At 34.2% G+C, this 19,388-nt stretch overlaps 1 protein-coding gene across 5 annotated transcripts in view; it reads left to right on the forward strand.

Moving 5' to 3' along the window:
• The window catches only part of LOC106713226 (pantothenate kinase 3), a 30,116-nt gene extending 13,229 nt beyond the window's left edge, over positions 1-16,887 (forward strand). For 2 of the 5 annotated variants that reach the window (XM_045684933.1, XM_045684935.1), the window contains 10 exons: positions 11,123-11,214; positions 11,485-11,600; positions 12,073-12,251; positions 12,625-12,798; positions 12,970-13,113; positions 13,503-13,654; positions 14,085-14,261; positions 14,621-14,756; positions 15,890-16,005; positions 16,620-16,887. In XM_045684933.1, coding sequence (XP_045540889.1) covers positions 11,123-11,214; positions 11,485-11,600; positions 12,073-12,251; positions 12,625-12,798; positions 12,970-13,113; positions 13,503-13,654; positions 14,085-14,261; positions 14,621-14,756; positions 15,890-16,005; positions 16,620-16,716 — 1,383 coding nt within the window. In that variant the 3' untranslated portion in view covers positions 16,717-16,887. Of the gene's footprint in view, positions 1-725; positions 751-849; positions 1,018-11,122; positions 11,215-11,455; positions 11,601-12,072; positions 12,252-12,624; positions 12,799-12,969; positions 13,114-13,502; positions 13,655-14,084; positions 14,262-14,620; positions 14,757-15,889; positions 16,006-16,619 lie in introns of those variants that run through there. The other 3 variants (XM_045684934.1, XM_045684932.1, XM_045684936.1) reach the window with 3 other exon arrangements.
• The last annotated feature ends 2,501 nt before the right edge of the window (positions 16,888-19,388 follow it).

Below are 19,388 nucleotides of genomic sequence, written 5' to 3' on the forward strand. Positions count from 1 at the left end.
GTATATGTTACAAATATTTATATATATATAAAGACGTATGATTAAAATATTATATTTGTATTTATTATATTATTGATTATTTGATTTTGTTAAATTATAGTTTTGTATACGATTCTATCTTTAGTAAACATCCTTTCGTATAATTATCAGATATTAGCTTTTACCCGCGACTCCGACCGCGCGAAATAAAAAAAAATAGAAAACGGGGTAAAAATTATCCTATGTCCGTTTCCTGGTTCTAAGCTACCTGCCCACCAATTTTCAGTCAAATCGATTCAGCCGTTCTTGAGTTATAAATAGTGTAACTAACACAACTTTCTTTTATATATATAGATAAGATAGATAACGTTGATTCACTAATAATTCCAACTAATCACTTTGATGCATAATTTTTTCTATTTGGAATTCAAATATTTTACTTCCAAAAAAAATTATATTTATTGTTTTACTAGTAAAAAGTGTCTTCAATAAGTTAACATCAAGATTTGAAAATAAAAAATTTAAAACTGTGTTTTTGTCCTTCACACGACCTCTATAATATTGTTATATCACGCGAATTATTAGTGAAACTCATCCTTACGTTATAAGAAAGTACGTTTATAAAACAAATTATAAATGCACATCAGGCGTTTGTGTGTAACAGACTTTAGACCCCTTCAATGTTATCAGTTGCGAAGGCGCATATTTTTGAATTTCGAACGCTCGCGCCATTCGTTGCGCGGAGGCCGCGGCGTGCGGACGTGTGCTTATGTACGTCTGGGACATTCGTATTATAATCGCACTCTCCTTCGTGTTTATCTATTATAATATATTTCTATATAAAATTATTGATTATATACTCAAGAATCTATTGGATAGATTGTCGCGTTTGTCGGATTTAGAGGTCGATGACGAATAGTGTTATGTTTTAGATAAATTTATATTTATTTATTTATACAATCTGTGATATATTATTAAGTATTTATATTGTTCAAAGTAAATATGACACAGCAAGCTGGAGTTATTACAATACATCAAGTAAGTCAAGTTTTATTTTTTTCTCCGACCTTGTTATGTTCTTTTAAGTATAAAAAAAATCAACTTTATTTTGATCACGTCGCGATTTTCCAGAAAAATAAAGTTTAATGGTTTTAAAAATGTTCGTTTCGTTCGATATGTGCAGCATCACGATGTTTTCCTTAACCGTAAGAACGTCGGATAAATGTAGATATGTAAATCGAAACTCGAATAACACATTGGCGGGATTCGAACCCAGGAACTGCAGATTGCAAGTCAAGTGCTTAACCCCTGAGCCACCGACGCTCTGTTCCGGAGATACCTTCAAATAAATATCCCTCCATCCATCTAAACATTCGAATTTATAATATTAGTAAGAATAAAAAAATATATTGTGGCTTACGATAGTCTACGTAGGAGCTATCGGAATTACATTTGGATATAGCCTAATCTTTAAGTAACAGGACGTCAAATTAAAATATATACAACCAGTTATTTCAATCCTTTACTTAAGTAATTGTTAAGAACAATGCCGTAGGAAAAAGTTACTTCGAGATCATTCCTTTATTGATTTTTTTAATTAATTATGCAATTATAATAATGTTTATGAGTGATAATTAACATGTTATTCAATGTTTTTTTTAACGTTTCTAACCAGTACCTTGACTTTGACCCTGGTTAAATAGATAATAGATTGTGTTTTTACAATTCATTTTATGTAACCTTAGTAATCTTACTTCTTACTAATATAAATGCGAAAGTTTTGATAGATGAATGGATGTTTGTTAGAAGGTATATCCGGAACGTCTCGAAAGATCTTGATGAACAGATTTAGAACATAGTCTAGAAGAACACATAGGTTACTCATTAAGTTGTTTTTTTTTATTCTTAAATTTAATTTTTTAATTAGTATATGTTAAGATTATGTAAATACATTATATTTTTATATACATATTAGCGGTAGCCTTCGACTTCGTCAGCACAGAATAAAAATAGCTTACATTATTCCCGCGTACCTCAGCTACCGTCCCGTCAAAATCAGTCCAGTCCAGTCTAGTCTAGTCTAGTCTAGTCTAGTCGTTCCGGAGATTACTAGGAACTTACGCGGGACGTACAGCCGTAAATACATCATGTGTACTAAATAAGATGTTTTTTTTATTTGATATCAAACACAGATACTCGAATTTTATTAATATAGTTAGATTTTTTTTTTAAATTTCGGAAACAAAAAGGCGATTGCTGCGAACGCATACCTGGTTCAGTTAGTACACAATCAATACATAGTATAAAACAAAGTCGCTTTCGCTGTATGTCCGTATGTATGCTTAGATCTTTAAAACTACGCAACGGATTTTGACGCGGTTTTTTTTAATAGATAGAGTGATTCTTAAGGAAGGTTTGTATGTATAATAAATGCATAATATAGTAGAGAAACACTGATAAATTTTAAGTTTTCTAATGTGATGTCGTAAATAAGCACGTTTTTTTGCGCTTATATTGCAAACGCTGGCTGAACCCTACGAGATAGACCAAAATAATGTACTACAGTATTGTTCACCTTAAAAAGTTCAACAAAAAAGTCCGCGATGGTATATGTCTATCTCTTAGGGATAACCCAGCATAACCATTTTTATTCTTTTACGAAGTGATTTTAAACAATACAGCATTAATCCTTATCCATTTAAGTACCTTAAATAAATTGTGCATTTATTCTGTAGTAGGTATATTTTGCATTGCACCCGTGCGAAGCCGGGGCGGGTCGCTAGTTAATTATAAAGTCAAGGTTGTAATAAAAAAAATCAAGGATAAAAGAGCGTTCATTGCCTTAAGTCTTATTTGCCCGACTGACGGAAGGGTTAATGTATGCACATTCTATTTTGAATTATACCCTAAACAGTGGTTTTTAAAGAATAAGTTCGTAATATTTTCATTATAACACTTCTTAACTAATATTTAAAAGTTGTGTTAGTTACACTATTTATAACTCGAGAACGGCTGAATCGATTTGACTGAAAATTGGTGGGCAGGTAGCTTAGAACCAGGAAACGGACATAGGATAATTTTTACCCCGTTTTCTATTTTTTATTCCGCGCGGACGGAGTCGCGGGAAAAAGTTAGTTTATAATATTAGTAAGAATTTGGTCTCAGAAATGCACAGTTAATACGATAAATAAAGTAAAGGAAACGTTATACTAATGATTACTTAGATAATTAGTTAATTATACAAGAAGTTAAATATAACCGTTTTATTTTGAACTCGACTTTGATAATGAGCAATTAACAAAATGATAGGAATTAAATAACGTTCAATAATTTATTACACGAGCGATATTTCATGAAATAAAACGAGTATTATAGTTTTCATGAATCTTGGCGGCTCTAAACTTCTTGCGAGTCTCTGCTCAGAACACAATTTTCGATGTTACGGGGCATAGCGGGATGCGGGGGGAGGGACTGAGCAGCGCGCTGATGACCTTGGGCCGCTAAGATATTTGAATAGAGTAATCTTACTAATATTATAAATGCGAATGTTTAGATGGATGGATGTTTGTTTGTTTGAAGGTATCTTCCGAACGCCTCAATGGGTCTTGATAAAATTTGGCATAGATGTAGATAGCGTTGCCAGGCGTCCTGATAAAGCCGGACATATGTAGGCTTTTTGATTGCGTGTCCGGTCTAAATAAACGGTTGTCCGGCTTTTGTTAGTCTTTTTAATACGGAGACAAAATTCTAAATAATATAGGGTGTCCGAACTTTCTACCCAAATGTCCGGCCAAACTGGTTGGTCTGTCCGACTAGTAGGTTTGGCGACCTGGCAACCCTAGATGTAGAACATAGTCTGGAAGAACATATAGGCTACTTTTTAAGTTTTTTTTTTAATTCCGCGCGGACAGAGTCGCTGGCAACAGCTAGTACATTACATAATTACAATACGTATTCTTTCCGGGAGTATTTTAATATCTGAAAACAGTAAACAGTCATCAAAATCTGTCAATAAATTTATGCTTCAGGGGTCACAGTAAAATGGTCATATAAGTCACAAAAGAAATAAATAATTCAGTATTAAAACGTGAGTTTCGTTTAAAAACCATTGTTGAAACATAAAAATAAATCACGTTTGTTTTTGCACTTTGAATTTATTACAAAGATAAGTATTTATGTGCAAAAAGAGTCGAAGTAAATGACAGTTTTTGTATGTACTCGTAATTTAAGGTACGGCTTCCAAACTTTAGGAAGGCTTGGAATTTCACTCGAGAAGCTGCACATAATCGACGGAACGTAAAGGATTGCAGGGGCTGGGTACACTGTTGCCCTCCGTGCACACGCTTGCCTTCATCAGCATTGGGCCCTTGAAATTTATCTAATAAAAAAACTTTTTCCATATTAATATATAAAACTTGCTATCGCCCGCGTCTTCGTCTGCGAAAGTTATGTATGGAATCAACCTACTAGTACGTTATTGACTATGGCCTAGTCTATAGGATAGGTAGTCCCCGTGCCCCTGAGGGACGTATACGAGCTGACGTCGATTTGTTCAAGTGAACGTCGAATAACTCGTTCACCAGTCAAAGTACAATGACATATAACCTTTGCATGAATACAATAATGATTAAATGTGTTAACAATGTTGCTATATACCTAACAAGTACTAGGAAAAATTAAATCACTAAAAAAGGTTTTTTATTTACATATAATGTGTACATTTATTTACAATTATGTACATTTAATTTGAACGATTGTTATAGTGACACAAATTTTGATCATTCGAATCGTTATAATGCGACATGTTTATCTGAGACTGTAAGAGAGGCGCCACTGTCGCGGTTAGTTTTGTAAGAAATAATTTAAAACCTACAAAATCATTGGAAATACATTAAAAGAAAAACATGACAAGACTGCTATAGTATATCTGTCCCGATGAGGGATTGCTATTGCAGTTGCTATCTCAGAAAACATATAAAACCTACATGGAAATAGAAAATGGCATAAAAGAAAAACATCAGGACAGCTACAGTACGAAAAGTACTCCTTTTTTCAGAGGGAAATAGTCTCGGGGCAGACACGGAAGTTATGTGAGATTCTCTCCCCGAACGAGAGCATAACCACTAAACCCCCCTGTTCCCTCAAGCCCATTATTTGGGGAGAGTCGGGATCATGTTAATTTGCAACCGCGATGTCCCACTGACGAAAAATACCCTGTCACACGTTATTGACATTGACAGGAGAGCGCTAGTGTGCTATCACTATTTAATTTGACTTCTGCCCGTCGGGTCACATATCTTTGTCGGTTTATACAGTACAACATGGATCTTGTTACACTTTTTTGTAATTGGCAGGAGAGCGCTAGTGGGCTATCAGTATTTAGTTTGACTTCTGACCCCGGGATCAGATAACATTGTCGGTTTATAAACCAGATTACTACCGGTTTCGGCGTTGGTCTGATTGTGTTTTGTTTTGTTAAACATTTGTAATGATAATGTGAAATTTTGCATATTTTACCTTATATTATATGCACATAGGAATAATGTAGAAAATGAAATCTGTTAGCCTAGCACGAGTATTTGTGACAATCGACATCGTATCGTCATAGAAAAAATTGTTTAGTGCGTAATCGCGTATCGGGCATCGGGCTTAAAGTGCACCAGAAATCTCATACTAATTTTGACATTGACGATACGAAGGCGCCTGTCGTAACTATTCGTGCTAGGCCCACTGTTCAATGGTTTTTTGAGTTCGACGCAAACATAGAGTAATACAATTCTTTTGAAGATAGCAACAATAAAATACCATTTTATGGGTAATATATAAATTACAGGTCAAATCTGACTTCTTACTAATATTATAAATGCGAATGTTTAGATAGATGGATGTTTGTTTGAAGGTATCTCCAGAATGGCTCAACGGATCTTGATGAAAGGCATAGATATAGATCATAGTCTTGAAGAACACATAGGCTACTTATTATGTTTTTTTTTTTAAATACGCGCGGATGGAGTCGCTGGTAATAGCTATATATTAATGAACAAAAAATTATAAAAAAAATATTTTTCCCTATCTGGTGGGTATGTCTGCTTGACCAATGTTGAATTGAGTGATCTTTGATTTGTATTTTTCACCGATTTTCTTTAATATTATTATTATTTACCTGTTTTTTGTTTATATAAATTAAGTATCTTTTAATTGAGGAAAACTAATGTTTAGTGATGTCCTCGTGTTAATCGTTTTTTATCGATACTTCCTAAATAGAAATATTGTTGTTTTTCTGTTTACGTAATAAACGTGAGCTATCGTATTTTACGTTATGTTGTTATTTATTTTAGATAATTATAATTTTGATGATCCGGAAATCACGACTTTGAATTTGTCTTTTTTTTGTATAACGTACACATAATTTAGCATATTTGAATAATTTTAAGGTTTAGATTAACGCGAAGTTTTTTTGTAGTAAGTATAATAGATAATTATAAATGCTAGACATTCTTAATTCAAGATTTTTATGTGGATAGTGATACTGTTGCCATACAATTTTATAACGAGAAAAATTTATCTGGCAAGATGAAGAGGAAAAAGAAAACTCTAGAAATTTTAAGACAAGAAGGCTATAAAACAAAGATATGAAAGTACATTCCGAAAAGGTTCTAATGAAACTTTGTTGACATTGTGTCGGTTACTTTAATAGGCTAATACATTGTATCAAATTTCTTTTCACTTCCCACTTGTTAAGATAAAGTCTGACGTATAATTTCAAGTTTACACATATTCGATGATTGTAGGAATGCCTGAGGGGCGAAAGAGGTAATGAATGGGTACAGGACAGGTGGTATTCCTTGTACCGCAGCTGTCGTTTGAGCATCCCTACATCGGTATGCAATGTATCCAAGGATATTTAGTAATGATGTACTTACACCAATATGTCGATAAAAATATCGATAATTAACAGCATTTATCCCATTTATTTGATTTAAAAAAATGTATGGTAAAACGTATGGTGCGATTCTTACATACAATCCATTAATGTTATTCTTTCTTTGATCTTTTGATTTATTTAACGATGGTAGCAAACGAGCAAATTGCCACTTGAATTCGTTAAAATAGCTAAGTGTTAGTTGCCCATAGACATCATGCATTCGCAAATGCGTTGCCTACCTTTAATAGACAGAAGAGTGCACACACAGAAAAAGGATTTCACCCTCCTGTGCCATACTCACTTCTCTTCCCATCCTTTTCTTACAACAAGGATACAGGGCTAAAATTTGGTTACCGGCATGCTAACGCAGTATTACTTACACTTGACGCCTGTCTTCTATGTGGTCGTGGTTGCAACGGTCGAAGTGTACCATTCATGCAACAGATGTATACAAAATATTTCTTTTACTCAGAATCTTTATGTCTGGACTTTTAATATTGTTGTTTTAAAATAATGAATTAAAAATACACATGTTCATCGTGAAGTACATCACTAATGGTACATTTTAATGTTGCTAGTATTAGAGAAGTTTGGGGGAGTTTTTTATTACCACTAAGACACAATGTAATATGGTGACAAAATAATGTACATTTTTAAAAAACATTCAAGCAACAAGATAAGGTTATCAGTGACTTTATCTAATTGAACACAAACTGTAGGCTTGGCTATGACAAGTATGCAAACTGATTAAAAATTGTCACTATGACCATCTGTTTTAAAAACTAATCGTATTTGTTGTATATTTTATATATTACTAACTGTCGCCCGCGACTACGTCCGCTCGGAATTAAAAAAAAAGTTTATAAGTAACCTATGTTTCTACCAGACTATGTTCTACATGTGCCAAATTCCATCAAGAAATGTTGAGCCGTTCCGGAGGTACCTTCAAATAAACATCCATCCATCTAAACATTCGTATTTATAAATAAGATAAGGTGGCAAACAATTAACATTCGCGATTTCATATACGTTTTCTACCTTTAATCGACGTAGGAGGGTACAGAAAGGGAATACTTCTCTTTCCTATGCGTCCCGTCCTCCGTCAAATCCACTTCCGATCCTTTTCTTATAAGATAAGGGTGGGGAGGGAAAGAGGAACAAATTTATTCGATTCTAAATAAACTTCTCAATGTTGTAAATATATAAACGTGTTAAATCAATAACGATTTTTGTTCTGCTAGAATTAAATTGAATGTGGATGGCTATAAAGATAGAGGAAGACCAAAGAAAGTATGGATAGATTGTGTGAAAGAGGATATGCGTAAGAAGGGGGTAAATTCAGATATGATCGCTGATAGAGATGTATGGAGGAGTAACACATACTGTGCTGATGCAAGTTGTAGATGATGATGCTCTGCTAGCATCATGAGCGAGGTTTCTACAGCTGCTTCTTTTTACTATGCCTTGGGCAGGGGTGTAAATAGTTACGTGAGATTGTGTAATTTGTAGATTTGGATCGCCCCTTTCTGACCAGCGCCCTTTGCTGTCGTCAAACCGCGGCATATCCTAACGCCGGAATTGCGTCAAATTCCATACACGGGTCATGTAGTGGAAAGGGTATATTGAATCCATGGAAGAGAGGATTTTATATCCGTTTTCGTAAAATTTATTTGAATTAGTTCCTTTTTTTAATCTTACTTCTTACTAATATTATAAATGCGAATGTTTAGATGGATGTTTGTTTGAAGTTATCACCGGAACGGCTCAACTGATCTTGCTGAAATTTGGTATAGATGTAGAACATAATCTGGAAGAACACATAGTTTACTAATTAAGTTTTTTTTTTAATTCCGTGCGGACGAATCACGGACGACAGCTAGTTATATAATTTACAAAATAAATGAAAACGCTTTCTCTTTTATAAAATAATAGAGTAAACGAGTTTTTCATAACATAATCATTAAGAAATTATCTAAAACCGGTCACAAGCCCTTTGATGGTTAGACCATTTTTACTTTGTAACAAATAGTTTGACGTATTTGGGGCCATTAGGTCAAGACAGTGACGATCATTAATAGTTTAGTACAATTTAATTAAATTTATAACTCGCAACTTCGTTCACTTGAAATTTAAATAAAACTAGCTGTTATAAAGCAACTTATGCTTTCTGAAGACTATTGGTGTTGATATTTGAATTGGTACATCCATGCAAATTTCTGGAGACACGTGGCAACAAAAATATGTCAGAACTCTCGCATTATAATATTAAGAATAATTTAAGATAATTTTTTTAAATCGACCAGCGGTCATCTGCGCCTTCATCAGTGAGGAATTTAAAGCATAAAATTCCAGCATACCTTCCAGTGAAAGTGCTGTCAAAATTCAGCCCAGCCGTTTCGGAGATTATCCGGAACTAACGCGGATTTGCGTACAGCAGCAAATTCAGACACTCTAATTTTATTATTTTTTCGGCTAGCTTCTAAATAGGTATAGAAACATGTAGAAATGTAGACTCAGAAGTCCTTTCTTTTACGATAGAAATATCTAGAAACCTGTCACATATTTATACCGTATTTCCTCATAGAATGAAAGACTAATTTGTATGCAGATCTTGTGTGTTACGTCTTTTGTTCTGTTACATCATTTTGGTAGACATTGTTGTAATCTATTTAGAATTAATACGATTTCTGCTTTAATATAAGGACAGTGTTAGTGACATTTTAGTGCACATTTGGGGCATTCATAACTTATATTTTTTCCTCTAATAAAATCTTGATACATCTCTTGTGAAAATACCAAAGACAAACTGTACATTTGTTCCTAACAATGCTACTTATATTATAAATACAAATATTGAGATGGATGGATGGATGTTTGTTAGAAGGTATCTCCGGAACGGCTCAACGGATTTTTATTAAATTTGGCAAAGATGTAGAACATAGTCTGGAAGAACACATAGGCAATAAATACGGAACACATATTAAGTTTTTTTTTGATACCGTACGGACGGAGTCGCCGGCGACCACTAGTCAACTATAAAATAAAATACTTATCCTCAGATATGTAAAATAGCAGTTGGCCACGACCTCGGCCGCACGGAATTAAAATAAAATCACACGATAATTATAAATGCGAATGTTTGGAAGGATGGATGGATGTTTGAAGATATCTTCAGCATGTCTCAACGGATCTCGGAACGGATTGTCTGGAACACATAGGCTACTAAGTTTTTAATCCCGAGCTGACGATGTCACGGGTGACAGCTATATAGTCTATTCTATCCGAGGAATAGTGTACCTTCCTAACAGTGAAAAAATGTTACAAATCGGCTACTTAATTTCGGAGACTCTGCTAGGCTTACCCCTACCAATGTACCTCAAAGATCGTGTTATTTTTGTATTATTTATTTAGTACTAAATGTATACAAATAAGTTATGTATGTTATCTGATATAAAATGACCGTGGATCATTCTAGTCTTATCATTATTTATATGACAATTCCCTCTATCATTGAAATAACTATATTATGTTTAATTTGCATTATATAATACTTTCTAATCTTTTTTTTAACGTAAATGCCCTGATTTTATTTGTAAATTTCATATTATAATAATAATAATAATATTTATTTAATTCAAGAAAATCTCATATAAAGACATAATCTATGATTTAATTAGTTACTAACCATTGGTTTCTGAGACCAAAATCTCTGTATGAAACATATCACCAATTCTGTCATCTTTGACAAAACATCGATAACAATATGTTTTAAACAAGGACTTGTTGTTAGATACCGACAAAATAAAGATACTACATCTGTCATTCTATTTGTAGAAACATACTTACGGTACGCTTAAATCAATTGAAAATCAAATTAGACGTCCTTATCATTGTCACCTCCTTTATCCTAAACTACTGAACTGATTTCGACGAATGAGATGACATTCTATTCGTATTTTTCGCCTAAATGTTTAAGTTTTACAGTTATATTAAAGTACTAGCTTTTACCCGCGACTCCGTCCGCGCGGAATAAAAAAATGCCCACAAGATAAAAAAGTTCCTATGTCCGTCTCCTAGTTCTAAGCTACCTCCCCATCGATTTTCAGCTAAATAAGTTCGACCGATCTTGAGTTATAAATAGTGTAACTAACACTACTTTCTTTTATATATATAGATTACAGTTTTACTGTATGTTTGATGATGTAATGTTTGTTACAGATGCGCCTGCACCGCTGTGAGGGTTGCCTCGCGGCCTGCCGGCCTCCGCGCCGCGCAACGCCGCCGTACGAACTACCGAAAGACCTCGTCAAGTATGTACACATATAAAATCTAATAGAGCAATCTATCCAATCCTATTACAATCGTTATCTTCGTAGATCAGTTCTAAGACTATACCCTTGAGGACCCTCGCAATCAGTGTGCGATGTCAGCCAGCCAATGGACGTCCTTTTAGAGGCGCCAGACTGATTTTAATTTTAAAAGTGTCTAAGATTGCCCTCAAACATTCTTATTTGCTTTAGTTCCATACAGTAACACTGTGCCTTTTTCTAGCGTTGTACCCCGATCAGTCGTGTTCCCAGGTGCCAGGTGAAACGCGGTCGGAGGTCCCCGCACAAGTCGTGTGTGAGACCAAACCTCGCAATGGCGGACTCCCTGCCCCCAACACCGCCCACACCTCCAGATAATAATGCGCCACGTGAGTATTGTATATGTTTGTTTTTTTATGTATGTCGGTTTGTATGTACGTAAATTCCATTGTGATGGCCTTGAACTTTAACGTCTGAACCTATTCGAGTTCAAATCTCATTCGCCGTAACTTTTTTTTTTTATAGTAATTTTTTTAATACTTTTGAGTAAATAAAGTATGATGTGGGAGGTCTTCAAGAGTAAAGTGAATAGGCATTTACTAAGAACGCCATATTTAGACCACATTAACATGAGGTTGTATCGTGATAAAGCGTTAGCTTATTCATTATAAAAAAAATAAGGGCATATTTAATTTTACATTAGTTTGAATTTTAAAATCTTTGTCTTAAAAAGCAGCCAAAAGATGACGGTGTTTTATCTATTAGAGCCTTAGTCAGTCGGGTTTATTAGTTTAATTAAGGTCAGGTTATAGATTATTTCTTTCGTCTTCTCACTTTATAAAGTCATATAAACGTTTCTAGCGATGCCATGGTTCGGCATGGATATAGGCGGTACACTCACAAAGTTGGTCTACTTCGAACCTCGAGAGAATAATAGACGTGAACTGGACAAGGAGACCGAAGTGTTGAAGAATATTAGACGATACTTGACAAGGAACTCGGCGTACGGGAAGACTGGAAGACGAGATGTTCATTTACAAGTACGTTTCATCATCATCAGTTCAGTATACTTCCCCACCGAGTGGCTAGGAGTCTACCCTAATTTAGGGGTGACTAGGCCATAGTCAACTACGCTGGCCCAGTGCATGTTGGTTCACACATATCTTTGAATGTCTTCTCAGATATGTGCAGCATCACGATCTTCACCGTAAGAACGTCGCATAAATGTGCATATGTAAATCTAAACTCGAAAAACACATTGGTACATGGCGGTATTCGAACCCAAGACCTGCAGATTGCAAGTCAAGTGCTTAACTCCTGAGCCACCGACGCTCTTTACACTGCAGAAACAAATATGAAAATGATTTTGTTTTTCAAAGAAATATAGTACAAGTATACATTAATCGCTTTTAGATGGAAAATGTGACAATACGAGGTCGTCGTGGTACACTCCACTTTATTAGGTTCCCCACTAGTGAGGTGGGTGCGTTCCTCCAGCTCGCCAGGTCTAAAGGCATGGCTGATCTGGTTAATACTATTTACGCGACCGGCGGAGGTGCTTACAAATTTGAAGAGGATTTTAAAAAGGTATAAACATTTAAAAAGCGATTCTAAACCAACGAGACAAGGTTTAAATTACTTTTCACGTCTTTATACTTGCTGGTAATAGAGAGGTGTAAAATAAAACCGTGTTTAATTTGGATAAAGATCAATTTTGTATGCGATAAAATATAATACTATTATATTTCTTTTCTTCAGGAAGTAAATATGCGTCTATCAAAGCTGGATGAATTGGACGCATTGATAGCGGGCGTGTTGTTTGTGGACAGTATGAATGCGCAGGAGTGTTATTACTGGGCACCCCCCAATGAACGCCCCGTGCACCAGCAGCCCAGCGATACGGTGAGATCAGGGTCTGGAGTCTTTAGGGTCATGAGACAAGGGTCAAGTGGAAGTCATTCTCTCCCTCATCCCGCTTTCTTATAAGGAACGGAAAGGGGAACTGGGTTTCGTGATTTAAAAAATCTGCCATCTTAAGGAAAATTCTATATTCTTCTGTATTCCAAGATCTATAAAGGAAAGCACCAGGAGATGAGGTCTTCTAGGAGGAGAAGGATATTCTTAATAACGAACGATTTTAAAGTATCTTAAATCGGTTACGGAAATAAAGCAATCGAAATAAAATGGCGGATGACAATTTTTTATACGATTCCCCTCAAAATGGACGTCAAATTAAAATATAAACTAACAAATAAAGCAGGAATTTGATGTTTTTTTTTCTATTTTTCCAGCCGCCATACTCGGCAGAAGCTCTTAGTGTCTACGTACGTAAACCTTACGACTTCTCGTCGCCATACCCATTTTTGTTAGTCAACATCGGGAGTGGTGTCTCCATGTTGGTGGTCAATGGACCAAATGATTACTTCAGAGTCAGCGGTACAAGGTCAGTTTGTACCTTATTGTGTTAGAAATAGAGTTCACTTTTGTTTGAACAACAGAGTTCTATTAAAAACAGATTTTAGATTTCTTTGAACTAGTATAAGTTCTCTTAAATGAAATAGATTTTTCATAAAAAAATCAACTATCAAAAAAGTCTGACCGCATTAGTAATACCGGAATCTAATTAAAACCCTAAACTATAGACTACAATTTACGCAGAAACTCGTAGCTAGTTATTTTATAATATAACTTTATCGCAAAATGTCCATAAAATAACTTAAAATAAAGGTCAAACATTGTAATGGCTGTCACGTGATTTGATGAGCCTCTATTTCCTTAATTTCTGCTTTAAATCAAAAGAAAGGATTCTTGCGTGTTAATTTTGTTTACTGTACTAGATAAATATGTATGTAACCCAAACATTTGCCCCGTAGTCTCGGTGGCGGTACATTCCTCGGCCTCTGCTGCTTGCTGACCGGCTGCAGCAGCTTTGAGGAGGCCATAGCATTGGCCGCAGCCGGTGATAACACCACGGTTGATAAACTGGTCAGAGATATATATGGTGGGGATTACGCTAGGTTTGGATTACCTGGTGATTTGGTGGCTAGTAGGTTAGTGGTTTGTGATACATTATTTTTTTATTTACTGATGTTTTTCTTATTAAGTATCGGATTATAAATATCTTGATATAGAAGTGAATTGTAAAGAATTATTGGTTTTGAAATTGAATGTTCCTAAATTTACTTAAGAAAGTCAGTTCCTTATTTTTTACCCTGTGATCTGCAGAATGTGAAATCAAACGATAATTATATGACTTAAATTACAATATTTACTTAATTTTTTTATAATTATAAAAGTAATTGCTCGTATGTTTAATTCTTGGAATGTTTGGAGTGCATTTCTTATACCAAATGGCATCTTGAAATTTTCAACTTCGAATAATTTTCAATTTGATACATTTATCTTTCAGTTTTGGTCAGATGTGCTCTGCAGAGCGTCGTGCGAAGGTCTCCCGCGAGGATCTAGCACGAGCAACATTAGTTACCATTACCAATAATATTGGCTCTATTGCTAGATTATGTGCCTCTAATGAAAATATTGAACGGGTAAGTTAACACGTAACTATAATACTCTGGATACATTTAAGGGTCATTAAAAAGTTCCTTAGTATAAGTTTAGCACTTTATCTACACTAATAGTCGATTAAAGCCCCAATAGCCTAATGATTAAGGGTATAGTCTAGTTCAGGGATTCCCAAAGTGGTCGATATCGAACTTAAAGTATTGCTAATTCTCACTCTGTCTTTTTCTATTGACCTAGGTCAGAATGAATTATAATAATTGATCTTAAAATTAGGTAATTTGACCATGGGGGGTCTGAGGTAACAGTTCATTTAGGAAAAACGGGTCACTTGTCCAAAATAGTTTGGGGATCCCTGGGCTAGCTATCTAGCGATTGTGAGTTTGAATTCAAACATTTGACTAGAACAAGCTTCAAGTTTATTTAGTACTAGCAATCATCTGCGACTTCATCAGCATAGAATTAAAAAATTATCCTATAATATCTGCCTGCATCAGCTACATTCTTGTCTAAGCTTCAAAAAAATCGGTCTAGCCGTTCCGGAGATTAACCGCGGACTTGCGGCTGTCAGCAAGACAGTCCAATTTATCTATACAACAAAAATTTGATTTTATTTTAATTAAAATAAAATGCTTACCGTGGGTTTCCGAGACTAAAATATATCGTCATCTCTGCCAATATCTTTGATAAATATATAATAATAATGTGTTATTCGTAAAGTTTAGACTAAATTGTGTATCGTAAAAAAAATTTAGAAACGAAATGTGATAAAGACTATATCTGAAAAACACATTTTTTTCGCCCCTTTTCCTCTTCGCGAATATTTTTTAACTTTGAAATAATCTTGAATTTTTCAAATAATCTTGTTTTTGTTAAAGATGTATATGAAATGAAAGACAAAGTCGACATTAATAAAAATTACATTGACACATGTCATCTTTACTCATTATTTTGATCCTGTTTCTGTCTTGATTTCTTAAACCTATTTAAACTTATTACCCCTAAATTGAGGTAGGCTCCGAGCCCCTCGGTGGGGACGTATAGTGAGCTGATGATGATTAAACTTATTTATTAAACAGTGTCTTTGGTCTCAGAAACCCACGGTTAGCTAAAGTTATAACAAATTATTACCTCATATAGCAGTATATTTTCCCTTCAGGTTGTTTTCTGCGGTAACTTCTTGCGAGTCAATCCATTGTCTATGAAATTATTGTCATACGCAATGAGCTACTGGTCACGTGGTGCTTTGAAAGCGTTATTTTTAGAGCACGAAGGGTAAGATAATATTATATTACAGTCGAACCAGGATAAGTGAGAATTTCTCGCTATTTTTTTTATGTAACATAAGTTGGCAAACTAGCATCCGCAATTGCAGATGCATTACCTATCTTAAACTGACAGAGTACACATAGAAAGAAGATATTTCTCTTTCCTATGCCTCCCATCCTACGCCATATATAATTCCCCTTTCTATCATTACTTTATAAGAAAAAGATGGGAAGGGAACGTGAAACTGTACTTGGGATTACTTCCACTTGATGCTTGTCTTCTGTATGGTTGTGGTATTTTACTGAGCGAGGACAATTCTTACACTCAACAAATGTTGCGGGTTCTACTGTACTTGTAGATGTTTTACATTAATTCAAATTTTTTGCTTAAAAGCGAGAGTCATTGTACAAGATTAACAACTAGCAGTTGCCCGTAACTTTGTCCACATAAATATAGCCTATGTCATCAAAAGATAATGTAGCTTTTCAACAGTGAATTTTTCAAATCAATGTAAACAAACAATCAAATCTTTCCTCTTTATAATAATATATAGATTAAATGTTTTTTTTTAAATAAAAATAAACCTTTTGTATCTATAATTAATATTATGTAATTTCCAGTTATTTCGGAGCTGTGGGCTGCCTACTCCATTTAGATATAAACCACCGTAAAGAGAACAGCCGACATTCTGTGGAGACGAGCCAGGCGGACAGGTGAACTGAACTTTGATGCAACACTATAGGGTCCATATTGTATTGGCCCCGGAAGCAATATTGTACTGTACCTGGGACAATATTGTATTGGTACAAAATAGTCTATACTCTATAGCAGTGATTGTCAAACTTATTTTCTTTCACCGCCCCCTTTGAAAATCAATTATATTTCAGATCGCCCCTAATTTTTATTCAGCCCTAAAACTTAATAACCTAAACAATTTCCTTACTTTAATTAATTTCAATGCCTTCCATTTTTTGGGCCCCTTATCGCCCCCTCCTAGGTTTCAAACACCCCCATGGGGGCGTTATCGCCCACTTTGGGAAACACTGCTCTATAGGCCCCAGGGACAATATTGTATGGGCCCAAATGTGTTGAATATTGTAAATACCCCATTGGTAAAATATTATTGGTTATTGGCAATATTGTTCTCAAATGTTTACTGTATTGGCAACTATTGGGAATATTGTATTGCCCCTTATAGCAATATTGTATTGGTCCAAAAGGGTTTATGTATTGCACTTTGAAGCATTTATATGCTTGTGGATAGTATGGTTCTTAGTTTAGTTAACTGTAGATACGGGAATGGATATAAGTTTTTGATTATTTTATTTATATTTTCATATTCTTTTTTATTAAAAAAAACGGTAAATGACATATTGTGTCAGTGTTATAGTATGACAGTTAAATAATGTTGTATATTTGATTATAAATTAAATATGGTTGTTATTTATTGTTATTTAACGAAGGCTTAAATGGGCCAGATTTTATTAACCTTTTACATATTATGTTGACGAGATAAAACAGATTATATAATCACTTTATCAAAAAATATATGCGAAATATAAAATCGTATCTAATATAGTCCAACAAATTTAATTGACCCGGTGAGAGACTATGTTAATAATGACAGAATATATAAACCGACATATACAAAGATAATTAATAGATTAATACACCAACAAGGTTATCTGACCCTGTGGCATGTCTTTAAATTATGACTGCACACTAGCGCCCTCCTGTTGGTGTCAAAAAAGTGGCATTAGATTCTTTTCGTATTGTATAGTTAAGCGGTTGTTTCTGTCAGGATATAAAAACCTTAGAGGTAGGAAATTATATAAAAAAATGTGAGCCGTCATGGGACGCCTGACAGATGTGAAACATCGTGTGTGTACAAGTAATATGTATAAAAGATAATATTATTAAAATAATATATATATACATATATATATATATATATATATATATATATATATATATACGCCTCAGTATAGCGTGGCCATGGCAAGCGTCGCCACGCCAACAATTCGGTTTACAAATGAGCCTATAGATGTTTCACATCAATTTGATTTAAGTTCTAAAACACGATATTGAAGTTTTTCTAGTAGCTTAATATATATGCAAAGCAACGATTTAAAATGTTCGAGGTTCCGATCAGTTCAATTATCGGGATTACATGCTGAACCTTTATGGTTCCTTCATCCTGTGGAAAGTCCCGGAAGACAGGACGGAAAGCATCGTATTATGGTGGATTCAGGCCGGGTTCGGTATATATGTATACCTTAGTATAGTATAGCTTGGCGACCCGTCGCCACGGCAAGCGTCGCCACGCCAATGATTCGGTTTACAAGTGATCCTATAGATGTTTCACATCAAAAATCACTTAATACAGTAAAAAGAGGATTTTGTGACATTTTTAATGTTGTCAGGGTGACGCTAGTGTGCTGTTGTAATTTATTTTGATAGCTTTGTCTGTCTAATGCTGTCAGATATCCTTTTTTGATTATATACAAGACATTATAGTGTCCGTACTTAAAAAGAATATAATAAAATATATTGTTACTTCAAAATTATTAAGTTTATTTGTTAAAAAAAAATATATATTCATTTTATTATTATATTCAAAACTGTGTCTGATTTAATTTATTTAAGACATATACAATAATTATAAAATAAAATATAATTAATTATCAAACATGGATTTACTGAACGCATCCGAAAACGTCAGATTTTTATTTGACATCTGTCAATTGACAAGCATAGATAAAGGAATGGTTTTTGTTTCGAGAGAAAATTCTTTTAAGAATCCACATCGTTTTCTGAAGAAATTCATGACACATTTTTTTTGTGTAAGTTTTTCGGCGTTACTAAATACAGTAAAATGTAAAAAAAAACGGTACATTTTTCATTACTTCTAGTTATTTATATGCTAAAAAGCTGCATTTGAATTAGTATAATTATAGCTTTTGAAAACAAAAAAAAGAGCACAAAATGTATTTATTAAAACTTTTTTTTTATCTTCATAGAATCGTTAAGACATTCAATAGTCGAATTTATTTGTTTAAACAATATAAGTATATGGGAGAGGTGTTGCCACAATATTTTTTTTATTACAATAAAATTATTTATAAAATAAATCTATTAAGAAATCATTTTTTTGTTTTATTTTACCAAAAGAAATATCTATATCCATATATATATAAAAGAAAGTGGTGTTAGTTACACTATTTATAACTCAAGAACGGCTGAATCGATTTGACTGAAAATTGGTGGGCAGGTAGCTTAGAACCAGGAAACGGACATAGGATAATTTTTACCCCGTTTTCTATTTTTTATTCCGCGCGGACGGAGTCGCGGGTAAAAGCTTGTAGTATTATAAATTCGAATGTTTGGAT

Source organism: Papilio machaon, chromosome 28 (genome assembly GCF_912999745.1).
Source record: "Papilio machaon chromosome 28, ilPapMach1.1, whole genome shotgun sequence".
Taxonomy (NCBI): domain Eukaryota; kingdom Metazoa; phylum Arthropoda; class Insecta; order Lepidoptera; family Papilionidae; genus Papilio; species Papilio machaon.